General features: G+C 40.4%; 1 protein-coding gene across 3 annotated transcripts in view; it reads left to right on the top strand.

Annotated features, from left to right (window-relative positions):
- Positions 1-15,370, top strand: part of LOC120517598 (nuclear GTPase SLIP-GC-like) — a 151,213-nt gene that overhangs the window by 36,268 nt on the left and 99,575 nt on the right. For all 3 annotated transcript variants that reach the window (XM_039740008.1, XM_039740005.1, XM_039740009.1), the window contains exons 7-10: positions 10,930-11,124; positions 11,237-11,406; positions 11,489-11,522; positions 11,786-11,884. In XM_039740008.1, the coding sequence (XP_039595942.1) occupies positions 10,930-11,124; positions 11,237-11,406; positions 11,489-11,522; positions 11,786-11,884 (498 nt within the window). The remainder of the gene's footprint in view (positions 1-10,929; positions 11,125-11,236; positions 11,407-11,488; positions 11,523-11,785; positions 11,885-15,370) is intronic.

Here is a 15,370-nt window from a genome sequence, read left to right as displayed (position 1 = left end):
ATCACGCAGTACATAGAAAACCAGGAAGACCTCAAAAAAGCGCTTAAGAAAACATGCATTATATAATTGAGAAGGCAGCGAAACAATAAGAAGCGAGCGAGTGACATATACAACCATATTCATGAGTTCTGCTACTTCGGAAACAAAGCACGATGTAAACCTACACTTTAAATTAAGTTCATAGACAGGCTGCGCTGGCGTTTGTAATTTAGTGCCTGCCCATATAAGGCCGTCCGTCAGCGGCAATCCAATAGCAAACTGCCACGGGTAAATATTCACGGGTGAAGGACTGTGCTTATGGAGAGGAAGATGAGATGGTCAGGGTGGTGTTTGACACAAACTCAGCGAAACTGCGAGAGAAGTTTTAAGTGCCAGGACTAAGGTAACATTAAATACAGCCATGGACATAGCAGAGATGGCACCAGCACAGCTGGGAACCTTCGATGCATGTACACCGAGTGGCTCACGTGAACTGACGCAGTGCACAGATAAAAAGCAACAGTTCCAAAGAGCGCTGAACAAAAACCGAATTACACAATTGAAAAGGCAGCAAAAATATGAAGCGCCTGATAAGCATATTCATAAATCCAGCTACTGCGGAAACAAAGCACACGGTGGAAAAGTCAATGTCCCGCTAAAGGAAGACAGTGTAAAAAACCCGTGCATGCAGTGTGTCAGGTCTCAGATAAAGAAGAAGACGAGCTGTTTATTGATGCAGTAAGAAACGAATCGATGAATGAAACCTGTCATCTTTACAACGATTGACAAACACGGAATGTAACTTGAACACAACACATCCTACAAATACGAACCTGATTGAAAGAAATAATGATAATCAAATCCTTGATGACAGCAACACTCAGTAACACTCACAAAACAAATACTGTATATTGACAGTCATGTTACGTTATTTTTAAAATGTTCCCTTTTCTTTTCTACCTTTTTAACACACTACTTCTCTCGCTGATATCGGGTATATATATATGTATATATATATACCGATCTACATACTCGAATAATGGATACTTTATTCGCCATCAATGATTGTTTTGGTAAAGCCATACTCAGTGTATTCATTAGATGAACGGTAAAAAGTAAGAGCGAGGGGAGGATGACTCATTGAGGCATGCAGGCTGTAGTGCGCGTCAACTCTATCTGAATTGCGCGATCACATTTGAAAAAATATATCTTTTCAAGTTCTATTTAGTCCATATGTGTCAAACTCAAGGGCAGGGCCACATCCGCCCGGTGTAATTATATCCGGCCGAGATCATTTTATATACTGTATTATTGTTATTAATGGCCCGGTATATGAAGCGCTGGTAACACAATAAACTACAGATCCCATAATGCAGCGCTTCAGCTGCCTTGCCGAACACTTACGCGTTAATCAAGTCTACCTTATGATGCTGCAAGTTATTGCGGCTAGAGTTATTGCGCACTGAGTTTGCACGGCGCTTTGGTGACTTTGAAGAACAAAAAGTCCGCTCTACATGCGGCTCGAACCTTGTGCATGTTTGGTAGCACATATCTGTGTGAGAAGCTCTTCTCAGTGATAAAGACTAACAAAACAGCACACAGGAGTCGCCTCACTGATGAGCACCTGCAATCCATCCTGAGAATCTCCACAACACAGAACCTCACACCAAACAGAAACGAACTTGTGGCCAAAAAAAGATGCCAGGCGTCCAGCTCTAAAATGACATATGAGCAAAGACAACTGAATGATTTGATTTGTTATTGCACGTAAGAGCGGAGTCAACCGCTTTTAACAAACAGCGTATTGCACTGATACGAAATAGCTGTGTGTGTATATATGTAGATATGTATGTATATGTATATATATGTTTATATATGTGTGTGTATATATGTAGATATATATATGTATGTATATATGTGTATATGTATAGATATGTATATATATATATGTTTATGTGTGTATGTGTAAATATATATATGTGTATATATATATATATGTATATATGTATATATATATATATATGACAACAACACTCATCACTCACAACAGTGACAAAACAATTACATTGACAATCAGGTTACGTTATTTTCAAAATGTTTCCTTTTCTTTTCATTGCTTCTTTAACACACTACTTCTACGCTGCGAAGCGTGGGTATTTTGCTAGTCTATACTAATAAAAGGCAAAGCCCTCACTGACTCACTCACTCAATCACTCACTGACTCATCACTAATTCTCCAACTTCCCGTGTAGGTAGAAGGCTGAAATTTGGCAGGCTGATTCCATACAGTTTACTTACAAAAGTTGGGCAGGTTTCATTTCGAAATTCTACGCGTAATGGTCATAACTGGAACCTATTTTTTCGTCCATATACTATAATAGACGTCTGCTCGATGGCCGTGGGAGGCGTAACTTAGTGCCTGCCCATATAAGGCCGTCCGTCAGTGGCAATCCAATAGAAACACTGCCGCTAAATATTCACGGGTGAAGGACTGTGCTTATGCAGACGAAGATGAGATGGTCAGGGTGGTGTTTGGCACAAACTCAGCGAAACTGCGAGAGAAACTTTTAAATGCCGGGTCTTAGCTAACATTAAATACAGCTGTGGACATCGCACGAGATGGCACCAGCACAGCTGGGAACCATCGATGCATGTACATCGAGCGGCTCACGTGAACTTACGCAGTGCACAGACAAAAAGCAACAGTTCCAAAGAGTGGTGAACAAAAACCAAATTACACAATTGAGAAGGCAGCAAAAAAATATACACATACAAGCATATTCATAATTGCAACTACTGCGGAAACAAAGCACACGGTGGAAAAAGTCAATGTCCCGCTAAAGGAAGACAGTGTAAAAAAACCTGTGCATGCAGTGTGTCACGTCTCAGATAAAGAGGAAGACGAGCTGTTTATTGATGCAGTAAGAAATGAATCGATGAATGAAACCTGTTATCTTTACAACGATTGACAAACACGGAATGTAACTTGAACACAACACATCCTACAAATACGAACCTGATTGAAAGAAATAATGATAATCAAATCCTTGATGACAGCAACACTCATAACACTCACAAAACAATTACTGTATATTGACAATCATGTAACGTTATTTTTAAAATGTTCCCTTTTCTTTTTCATAACTTCTTTAACACACTTCTTCTCCACTGCGAAGTGCGAGTATATATATGTATATATATATATATATATATATATATATATATATTTATATATAGTGGTCCCTGGCCGGGACGCCCAGGAGGACGTGAGGAGGGCTCGTGCCTCCTCCAGACCGCTAGGGGGCGTCCGTCCTGGTTTTGTTGGGGCAGCGGGTAGAGGGCTTGGAAGCCCAGCCCTGTAGGGACCCGTGGCCACCGCCAGGCGGCGCCCCGATGCTGGTTTATCCCGTGTGGTCCTCGGCTGGGGCTGGAGCCCAGCCGGGACGCCTTGGAGGACCAGAGGAGGGCGTGTGCCTCCTCCAGACCGAGAGGGGGCGTCCGTCCTGGTTATGCAGGGGGCCTCGGGTAGGGGGCTTTGAAGCCCAGCCCTGTAGGGACCCGTGGCCACCGCCAGGCGGCACCCCAGTGCCTATTTGTCCCTGGAGCCCAGCACTTCCGCCACACCAGGAAGTGCTGGGGGGAAGACTTAGTGTGGCGCCCGGAGAGCTGCCAGGAGGACAGCCGGCACTTCTGCCACGCTGGGGCGTGGCCAAGGACGGAATGCCGGGAACACCTGGTGCTCATCCGGGAGCGTTATATAAGGGGCCGCCTCCCTCCAGTCAGGGGCGGAAGTCGGGTGGAAGAGGACTGAGCGAGAGGAAGGACTGGAGGCGGCCAGGAGAAAAGAAGCACAGTACTGTGTGGCCTGGACTTGGGGGAATCGGTGCTGGAGGCACTGGGGTTCGTGAGTGCACAAAATAACTGTAAATATAACTGTAAATAAACGTGTGTTGGGTGAAAAATGATGTCCGTCTGTCTGTGCCCGGGTCAGCGTTCACAATATATATATATATATCCCGATCTACATACTCTCAAATAGACAAACCACACGCGGTGGTGCAATGGAAGAGGCTTCGCCTCTAGCGCCCAGGTTCGATTCCCGAGAGGGGGTGCACTGTGTATGTACGCCTGATGACCCCAAAATTAGGGTGAAACACGTGTTGTGTACTCTTTGCATTATTTCACAGTAAAACTATTTCGATATATAAATTCATACATATATACACACACACACACATACATATATATCAGCGCTTCTCGATTCATTTTACCCTCGCATCCCCTTGGTTTGAGATGTATGAAAAAATATGCAGTTAACGCAGAAAGACAGATCACCAATTGCAGCTTTATGAATAATGGATACTTTAATCGCCCTCAATGATTGTTTTGGTAAAGCCATACTCAGTGTAATCATTAGATGAAAGGTAAAAAAGTGGGTGACTTATTGAGGCACGCAGGTGAAACCACAATAGCACGCGAGCTTGATGTAGTGCGCATCAACTTGATCTGAATTGCGTGATCACATTCGAAAAAATATATCTTTTCAAGTTCTATTTAGTCGACACAAATATCATTGGTTGGAATGTAAGGCAAATTTACTCTTTACATTTCTATGGTGAAGAAAAATGTATGCAATGATGTCTACATTTAACTTACATTCCTACCAAAGACATTTCTGTCGACTAAATAAAAATTCCTTCTATTTAAAATTTAAATAGAACTTGAACAGATACGATAGTTCATAATATCCATGCAGACTTGCACGTGAGAGCGAGAGTCATTCGTTTTAACAAGCAGCATATTGCACTGATACGAAATAGCCTGCCCATTTAATTATTTAGGAATGGATAAATAAATTAAGGTTTTGTACAAATAATGTTTTTCATTTTTCTTCCTTGATGGATTCCAAATACGAACCTAATTGCAAAAAATAATGATAATCAAATCCTTGATGACAGCAACACTCATGACGGTCACAAAACTATTACTTTGACAATCATGTTCCGTTATTTTTAAAATGTTTCCTTTTCTTAGCACAAGCACAGCTGAGAAGCTTCGATGCATGTACTCCGAGCGGCTCATGTGAACTGACTTTGCAGGACTGAGAAAGGTTAAATTAAGTTCATAGACACGCTAACGCTAAATATTCGCAGGCAAATCCACAACTTATATATATATATGTGTGTATATATATATATATATGTGTATATATATGTAGATATGTATATATATGTATATATGTGTGTGTGTGTGCATATATATATGTATATGTATGTATGTGTGTGTGTATATATATATATATATGTATGTATGTATGTGTGTACAGTAATCCCTCCTCGATAGGTGAAAATCCGCAAAGTAGAAACCATATGTTTGTATGGTTATTTTTATATATTTTAAGCCCTTATAAACTCTCCCACCCTGTTAACATTATTAGAGCCCTCTAGACATGAAATAACACCCTTTAGTCAAAAGTTTAAACTGTGCTCCATTACAAGACAGAGATGACAGTTCTTTCCCACAATTAAAAGAATGCAAACATATCTTATCTTCAAAGGAGCGCCGTCAGGAGCAGAGAATGTCAGAGAGAGCTCGCTAAGAAAAGCAAACAATCAAAAAATCAATACGTGCTTTTAAGTATACAGAAGCACTGCGATAAAGCGGCATTTTGTAGAGGAGCGTCCGTGTCCTCTGTGCAAACAGCCCCTCTGCTCACACCCCCTCCGTCAGGCAGAGAGAGTGAGAAAGATAGAGAGAAGCAAACAATCAAGCACCGCGCGGGAAGCATATCTTATATCATTGAGGAGTTTTAGTTAATATGTAATACATGCTCTGATTGGGTAGCTTCTAAGCCATCCGCCAATAGCATCCCTTGTATGAAATCAACTGGGCAAACAAACTGAGGAAGCATGTACCATAAATTAAAAGACCCATTGTCCGCAGAAAGCCGCGAACCAGCGAAAAATCCGTGATATATGTTTAGATGTGCTTACATTTAAAATCCGCGATAGAGTGAAGCCGCGAAAGCCGAAGCGCGATATAGCGAGGGATTACTGTATATGTATATGTATGCATGTGCGATGATTTCCGCACATGTTGCATTGTTCTCGGTCAGACGTGCCTGCCTGCCTGCGCGTGCGTGCCTGCCTGCCTGCCTGCAAAAGAAACCCAAGAAATCACAACAGAGAAAACACCTGAAGGAAAACATCCCTCCATCGCGGAGCCGGGCTCTCCCTCAAAACTGTAACCTCCTCTCCACCCAGTTCCTCCTCACTTCATGCCAGGACTTGACTCATGCAAGGTTAGTTTTCCTGGTGGTTTATAGTTTTTGTATTATGGATTTTTCAAAAGTTAATTTTTCGGTTCGTATCGTGAATTGTTGCAATGTTACTTTTCTCTTTTTTCAAATGTTCCTTTTTTCCCTGTGCTTAAAACTCATTTTAAAAAAAGTGTTTACTGTACAGTATAGCAATCGGGCTGTAAGGCTATTAGCGTGAACTCCTGTTTTTAAATTAAAGTTCGGATTTGTTCAAATGTTCCTCTCTGTTCTGAGAGAGAGAGAGGGAGAGTGCGAGCGAGTGCGTGCTGCTGAGTGGGGGGTGCATGCTACTGGGGGGGAGCGTGCGTGCTGCTGAGGGGGGTGCATGCTGCGTGCTGCTGAGAGAGAGAGAGAGTGAGTGAGTGCGTGCTGCTGAGAGGGGGGAGGGTGCGCGTGCTGCTGCTGAGAGAGAGAGAGAGAGAGAGCGAGAGAGCGAGCGAGCAAGCGAGCCTGCTCGTGCAGCTGAGCAGGGAGCCTGGGTGTATTGTGTCAGTGTTATTCAATGTTTTTACATTCGTTTACTATTACATTGTGCATTGTATGGTGTAATTAACTATATTTGTGCTTAATCTTTAAAAAAATATATTTACATACGGGCGGCACGGTGGCGCAGTGGTAGCGCTGCTGCCTCGCAGTTCGCTTCCCGGGTCCTCCCTGCGTGGAGTTTGCATGTTCTCCCGTGTTCGCGGGGTTTCCTCCGGGCGCTCCGGTTTCCTCCCACAGTCCAAAGACATGCAGGTTAGATGGATTGGCGATTCTAAATTGGCCCTGGTGTGTGCTTGGTGTGTGTGTGTGTCCTGCGGTGGGTTGGCACCCTGCCCAGGATTGGTTCCTGCCTTGTGCCCTGTGTTGGCTGGGATTGGCTCCAGCAGACCCCCGTGACCCTGTATTCGGATTCAGCGGATTAGAAAATGGATGGATGGATATTTACATACAGTTCATACGGTCTGGAACGGATTAATTGTATTTACATACAATCCTATGGGGGGAAAAAAGAGAAAAGTAACATTGCAACAATTCACGCTACGAACTGAAAAATTAACTTTTGAAAAATCCGTAATACAAAAACTATAAACCACCAAGAAAACTAACCTTGCATGAGTCGAGTTCTGGCATGAAGTGAGGAAGAACTGGGTGGAGAGGAGGTTACAGGTTTGAGGGAGAGTCTGGCTCCGCGATAAAGGAATGTTTTCCTTCAGGTGTTTTCTCTGTTGTGATTTCTTGGGTTTCTTTTGCAGGCAGGCAGGCACGCATGCGGAGGCAGGCAGGCATGTCTGACCGAGAACAATGCAACACGTGCGGAAATCATCGGCGCGCACAAACCGAAAGGGAAACTGGCTTGTTCGTATACAGAGTGTGTGGTTGTGAACCAAGGCAAAATTTTGGCAAACTTTTTCGTCGTGAACCGAGTTGTACGTGTACCGAGACATTCGTGAACCGAGGTTCCACTGTATGTAGATATGTATGTATATGTATACAGTATATATATATGTATATGTGTATATATATGTTTATATGTGTGTGTGTGTGTGTGTCTGTATATATATATTGTGGTAGATAGGGGGCGCTCTCGCTTGGTAAAAGTCCTCATATTGACTTTATTCTTCAGCCACATTGTACAAAACACCCTCTCCTGCACAATACTCATACAAATAACTAATAAAAAACAATAAACCAATCCTCCAGCTCCCAGACGCGTTGCCACCCTTCCACCCAGCTCAGCTCGCCGTCTGGGAGCTCCCATAGTCCTTTTATATCTCCTGACCCGGAAGTGTTCCTAATCCCCAGTCCATGTGACTCTCAGTCACTTCCAGGTCAGGTACAAGTTCTTTTCTTCATCCCAGAAGCACGTCATTCCTCTTGTACACGTGTGCTTCCGGGGCGTAGGGAAAATATTCATTACTCCTCCCTACAGGGTCCCCTGGTGGCCCCCATGGCATCCAGCAGGGCTGTGCATAAAAACTCCATAGTCCATGATGCCCTGCTGGTCTTCTGGGGACCTCCATGCTGCAAGGAGGGCTCCACCTGGTGGCTTGGGGGTATTGGCCGGGATAAACGGCCTGCCATCCTCCACTATATATATACACTGCTCACAAAAATTAAAGGAACACTTTAAAGAAACACATTAGATACATCAGATCTCAATATGAAGTTGGATATCTATACAAATAACGACAGGGCAATGTCTTAGGAACAAAAGGATGCCAAGTCTTTTAATGGAAATAAAAGTTTTCTGCCTACAGAGGGCTCAATTGTGTAGACACCCTAAAATCAGAGTGAAATGAAGATGTGGCAGGCTAGTCCATTTTTTCAAAAACCTAATTTCTGCTACTCAAAATGCTTTTCAGTATCTTGTGTGGCCCCACGAGCTTGTATGCATGCTTGACAACGTCGGGCATGCTCCTAATGAGACGACGGATGGTGTCTTGTGGCATTTCCTCCCAGATCTGTATGAGGGCATCCCTGAGCTGTTGTACAGTCTGAGGAGCAACCTGGCGGCGCCTAATGGACCGAAACATAATGTCCCACAGATGTTCTATTGGGTTTAAGTCAGAGGATCGTGAAGGCCATTCAATTGTTTCAATTCCTTCATCCTCCAGGTACTGCCTGCATACTCTTGCCACATGAGGCCGGGCATTGTCGTGCATTAGGAGGAAACCAGGACCTACTGCACCAGCGTAGGGTCTGACAATGGGTCCAAGGATTTCATCCTGATACCTAATGGCAGTCAAGATGCCGTTGTCTAGCCTTTTGAGGTCTGTGAGTCACTCCATGGATATGCCTCCAAGATCATCACTGACCCACCACCAAACCAGTCATGCTAAACGATGTTACAGGCAGCATAATATTCTCCACGGCTTCTCCTGACCCTTTCACGTCTTTCACATATACTCAGGGTGAACCTGCTCTCATCTGTGAAAAGCACAGGACGCCAGTGTTGGACCTGCCAATTCTGGTATTCTATGGCGAATGCCAATTGAGCTCCCGGTGCTGTGCAGTGAGCACAGGCGCAGTAGACATTTGGGCCCTCAGGCAACCCTCATGAAGTCTGTTTCTGATTGTTTGGTCAGAGACATTCACACCAGTGGCCTGCTGGAGGTCATTTTGTAGGGCTCTGGCAGTGCTCATCCTGTTCCTCCTTGCCCAAAGGAGCAGATACTGGTCCTGCTGATGGGTTATGGACCTTCTATGGCCCTCTCCAGCTCTCCTAGAGTAACTGCTTGTCTCCTAGAATCTCCTCCATGCCCTTGAGACTGTGCAGGGAGACACAGCAAACCTTCTGGCAATGACACGTATTGATGTGCCATCCTGGAGAAGTTGGACTACCTGTGCAACCTCTGTAGGGTCCAGGTATCACCTCGTGCTACCAGTAGTGACACTGACTGTAGCCAAATGCAAAACTAGTGAAGAAACAGTCAGAAAAGATGAGGAGGGAAAAATGTCAGTGGCCTCCACCTGTTAAACCATTCCTGTTTTGGGGGTCATCTCATTGTTGCCCCTCTAGTGCATCTGTTGTTAATTTCATTAACACCACAGCAGCTGAAACTGATTAACAACCCCTCTGCTACTTAACTGACCAGATTAATATCCCATAAGTTTCATTGACTTTATGCTATACTCTGATTAAAAGTGTTCCTTTAATTCTTTTGAGCAGTATATATATATATATATATATATATATATATATATATATATATATATATATATATATATATATATATATATATATATACATATGACAGCAACACTCATAACAGTGACAAAACAATTACATTGTCAATCATGTTACGTTATTTTTAAAATGTTTCCTTTTCTTTTTCATTACTTCTTTAACATACTACTTCTCTGCTGTGAAGTGCGGGCATTTTGCTAGTGAAGTATAAATATAATACCGTCTAACACAGACACAGCTTTGTTTTATCCACCATTTGTATGCATCTAATTTAGACCGAAAACAAAGAGCAACAATTCATCAAGGCAACAATGATCCTATTCATTCTAGCATTCAGGTTAGAAAGACAGCATACGTCTTTTGAAATTTTTTTGTATAGCATGTACTTGTTGTTGTAAATTGATGTTGACTTTATGCATAGTTGTTTTAGATTGTGTTCAATCATCAGCCACACTGCTTATCTTTGATAGAAAGGCTGCCCCAGGTGAAGTTATTATATTAATTCATTGCATTGCCAGTCTGACTCTTTTGTTTTGATTGAACTTCAACTTAGACAAGCATGATGTCCTCTTTCAATGATCTTACTCTTTGCATGATGTATCTGCAATATGAAAGTTAAAGTCTTGTTATTTGATTTTCCAGGACACCTTGTGTTAAGGAGTGTAATCTCCTCTGAGACTGATTCATTTGATTTTTAAGCAGTCCACACAAGCACTAAGTTACGTTTTGCATTTACAGTCAATGGACCAAGTACTTGCCAATACAGTCGCTGGAATGAAAGGCAAGCTTTAGATTCTTATTATAAAAGTGGATTCATTGAAAACCAAGAGACACACCAGTCAAATATTAAAAATAACTCTACCTAGCATGTATTTATTTAAGTTTTATGTATGTATGTATGTACTGTATGTATGTATGTATGTATATATTTATTTATTAATTGTTCTACCTCATTTAGGTTAAAGAATTGTCTGACAATATCAATCAATTTATACGAAGTGATATGGATGAAAATGTGAGGAGCTATTGGCCTCTGGTGAAATCAGTTACACTATATTTGCCAAGAAGTCAAAATCTTTTCGATAACATAGTACTGATTGATTTTCCTGGAGCTGGAGATACCAATAAGGACAGGAATGAAATGTGGAAAATGGTATCTAATCATTCAGTTTGATTTTGTTTTCTTAAGAAAAAATAGTTAATATATAGCTGCAACCTCTGTATAACTAAGTTGAAGGCAAAAATCTTTTTTTTTTTTAACTTAGTCCTTAAATAAATTGACCTCCATCTGGATTGTTAGTGATATCACACGGGCAGAATCTGAGAAAGAGGCATCAGACATCCTAAAATATGTTTTAAAAGATATTGCTGGTGGGGGACAATGCCAAAATATTACCTTCATCTGTACCAAGACAGATATTGTTGGCATTCAAAGGTGGGCTTTATCTTTTATTATATATTGATTATGGTATATTACTTTATATATTTAATTCAAACAACACTGTATTTTTTTTCAGAAGAGATATGCAAAAAGAGCATCAAGGAGAATCAGTGAGTAGTACAAATTCTTTGGTTACTTGAATTCACTTACTTTGCAAATTACAGAAAAATTGAATTAAAATAGTTATATAATAGTCCCTATGTGGATTTTGGGACGGATACTCAGTGACAGTTTTAAAAAAACTATGCTAAAGATTTGGTGTAATGTCACAAAAATCTTAGCAGATCATTGCAATCAAATTCTAGCTGGTTTTTATGCATTTTGTAGCTGAGAACATGTGAAGACTAATGTTTCTTTTTTATTTTATTAACAGAGTAAAATCACAGAAAGTGAGTGGAAAAAAGGAGAAATACTAACGAGAAACAACATTGTTAAAAAAAATCTGAAAAAAAAACTTGAGCGAAAAGCAAAGGTAACCTTTATAGTCTGATGAATTTAGAGTTTCTAAATGAATATTAAATGCAATATAGTCAATAGTATTATTCCTATTAATGAAAATCGTACCTTACATAGTATTTATTCCAGACAGTCACATGAACTTCCTTATAATACATTTAGCATTTTGGCACAGGAAGTACTAGAAATGCAGTATGTAGTTTTCACACTAAACTGTTTTGAAATACAAATATAGTAATACAAAATGAGGTATACATGTGATTGAGAAGTGAGTGCCACTGAGATGCAGTAGTTAACACTACAAAGATCCCCCTAGCAAATTATAGCACAGTTGTTGTTTTTGTAAACTTAACCCTTAACCCTGTCATTGTACGGGTCTTTCCTGTGCACTCCAGTTTTCTTTCCAAATACAAGTAGATCATGTTGACAGGCAAACCTAAATTATAGCCAAAATGAATGACTGTGCCCTGTGATGCAAATGTGGTGCCTACCCTGTGCCCGATGCAAGCCTTCATTAAAATATGTAGGGTTGTAAAATAATGTTTGACTGTTAAGCCAAAAGTTATGAGTCTGAATTATCTTTTAGTTAAGACAGTATGTCTTATATTAATATCATTTTCAAGTTTTCTTTGGATATGGACTCTCATATGTAATATTTTTGTAATGTCCTTTAATTAAGACAAAATAACCTAATTGTGAATATGGAGAAATGTGAGCTTCATTGATCAACAGTTATCCTAGTTTTCTTAGTATACAACAGTTGCAAACCAGTCTGGACAAAGATAAAGTTTCAGCAGTTACTTATTGGTAACCAACAAACTCAATAAAACAAGTTTACCATTTTGTGGTTTTTGCACATTTTCTTTGCAAATTATTATAAGGAATTTATTAAGAACTGTAGCTCAGTAGTTGCACCAATTAATAATTTAACTAAGAAAACCAATAATAAGCCATTGATCCTTTGAAAGGTCCATTCATCTCCATCCCCTATTCTTAAACACCCTCCTCCTAATTTGCCATTTGAACTTGAGGTAGATGCCTCTAGTACAGGAATTAGCTCTCTACATTCATAGAAATATGCATAAAAATGACAACCTACACATCCAAGTGCCTACTATTCAAATGAATTACAGATTGCAGAAATGAACTATGATGTGGTGCATTGAGAATTCCCTGTGATAAAAAAATGTTATTGATGAATGGTGGCCTTTTGTTGGTTTGGAACAGAAGTCATATTTTTTACAGATCATGAAAACCTCATTTTTCTTAAATCTGCTGAAAATTAGAATGCTTAGATAGGCATGTACACCATTATTTTATAGTAGAATCAATTTATTATCTTATTGGATGAATTAAAATGGCAAAGTAGATGCTTAAATTAAGTTTATCACATGAGCCATGAATTATCTTTGAACTACAAAACATTATACCATTAGGCACATTTTTTTTTTTTAAATTGTTCTTTGTTATTCAAATGATTTGATTAAAGATGATGTCATACTGCACAACTTTTTGTTATGGAGTGTGGAGTATGTCATATTTGCTGATCTCAGTTGATTTTTCTCATTGCTGGATCGTGCCAAATTACATGACTGAAATTGCAGCCCATGTCACATTTTATGACTGTGCGCCAAACTTACAGAACAGTCATGCTTGCCCCTTTTTGAAAAAAAAAATGAATATTCAAGTAAGTAAAACTTTGAGTACCCATCCATACAGCAATGGACAAACTGAAAGCATCAAACAGAAATTAGAAAATATCTATCTTTTTGTGGAAAATTATCAAAATATTTTGATCAGGCATTTACCTCTGACTGAATATTCAAGAAGTGCTTCATTCACAATCTCAATCAGGTTATCTGTTTTTCAGAGAGTTTATGGGAATAAGCCACCTCCAGGTCAATTCAAAATTTATCCCACCTTTCTGAATGAACCCAGTTGTTTCCTCCAGACTTTCCACACCAAGGTCTCCATCACCATTTGTTCCAGTTTAGGGGATTCAGATTAAAACTCATTTTAAAAAAAGTGTTTACAGCGATCGGGCTTTAAGGTTAATAGCGTGATCTCCTGCAATGTTACTTTTTTGGTTGCTTGTGGTTGGTTTTTAAATAAATTTCGGATTTGTTCTAATGTTCCTTTTTTTCCGCTGTGCTTAAAACTCATTTTAAAAAAAAGGGTTTACAGCGATCGGGCTTTAAGGCTAAAATAGCGTGATCTTGTTACTTTTTTGGTTGCTTGTGGTTGGTTTTTAAATTAAAGTTCGGCTTTGTTCAAATGTTCCCCTCTGTTCAGAGAGAGAGAGAGAGTGAGCGAGCCAGCGCAGAGAGAGAGCGAGCGTGTGCTGCTGACAGGGGGGTTGTGGGGGAGGTGCTACAGAGAGATTAGAGAGCGTGAGTGAGAAAGCGCAGAGAGAGAGCGAGCGCATGCTGTTGACAGGGGGGCTGGGGTGGGTGTGTGTGTGTGTGTGTGTTACAGAGAGAGAGAGAGCGCGAGCGAGCCAGCTCGTGTAGTTGAGCAGGGAGCCTGGGTGTTTTGTGTCAGTGTTATTCAATGTTTTTACATTAGTTTACTATTACACTGTGCATTCTGTGATGTATATTTGTGCTTAACTTTACATATATTTACATATTTACATACAGTTCATACGGTCTGGAACGGATTAATTGTATTTACATACAATCCTATGGGGGAAATTGCTTCCGTTCACGACAAACTCGGTTTACGACCAGAGTTTTGGAACGAATTATGGTCGTGAACCGAGGTTCCACTGTATCAGGGATGTCTTGAGCATAGGACATGTCACTGACTAGAATGGGGCATGTTTGATCTTCACCCACAGCTGAAGAGTTCAGCTGTCTCTGTGTGAAATCTAGCAAAATGATAACCCCGTTACAAAGAAGCTCAGAGTCCTGTGGCCTCATGTATAAAATGTGCATATGCTAAGAAATGTATGTAAGGCATTCCTTTTGCAAAAGTTGAAATTTATAAACAAGAACTTAGTGTGAAAAATGGCCTAATGTTACAGCAAAGTCCTAGTTAGGCTTTTTGATGTTGGCATTTTAGCATATCCAGGCAGCAGGACAATGAAGTGAAAAGAAATATTGTGTTTCATTGCGCATTTCAATTATGTTCATGAATTTTATCATAGATAATTGACAAGTTTTCTCAACATAGCTGTCTTATCTATTTTATTTATAAAAAGGGTGTACTTTGTGCTCTACAGCATAATTGACAAAGGTATTGCTAGGCCTCTGGAGGATATATTGCCAGTTATAGGCTACGCAAGGAGATAGCTTTCAGGGATTGTGATTTTTTTTGGCTCATAAAGATGACTAGAATATAAGCTGACTTAAACTTCTTAAGCTATCCTCCTGGATTTGTGTGCTGAAGTGAAGCCTACATTACATAGACAACTGCACAATCTCTGCTCTGTGTATTTGAATGAAGAGGGCTTTTCTGTTATTTATTTGCTTCATTCAAGTTGAAGATATCTGTTTTATAA

The sequence above is a fragment of the Polypterus senegalus genome, chromosome 17 (genome assembly GCF_016835505.1).
Source record: "Polypterus senegalus isolate Bchr_013 chromosome 17, ASM1683550v1, whole genome shotgun sequence".
Classification (NCBI taxonomy): Eukaryota; Metazoa; Chordata; class Cladistia; order Polypteriformes; family Polypteridae; genus Polypterus; species Polypterus senegalus.
Note: the sequence above shows the minus strand (reverse complement) of the source record. Positions and strands in the feature narration are given on the sequence as shown.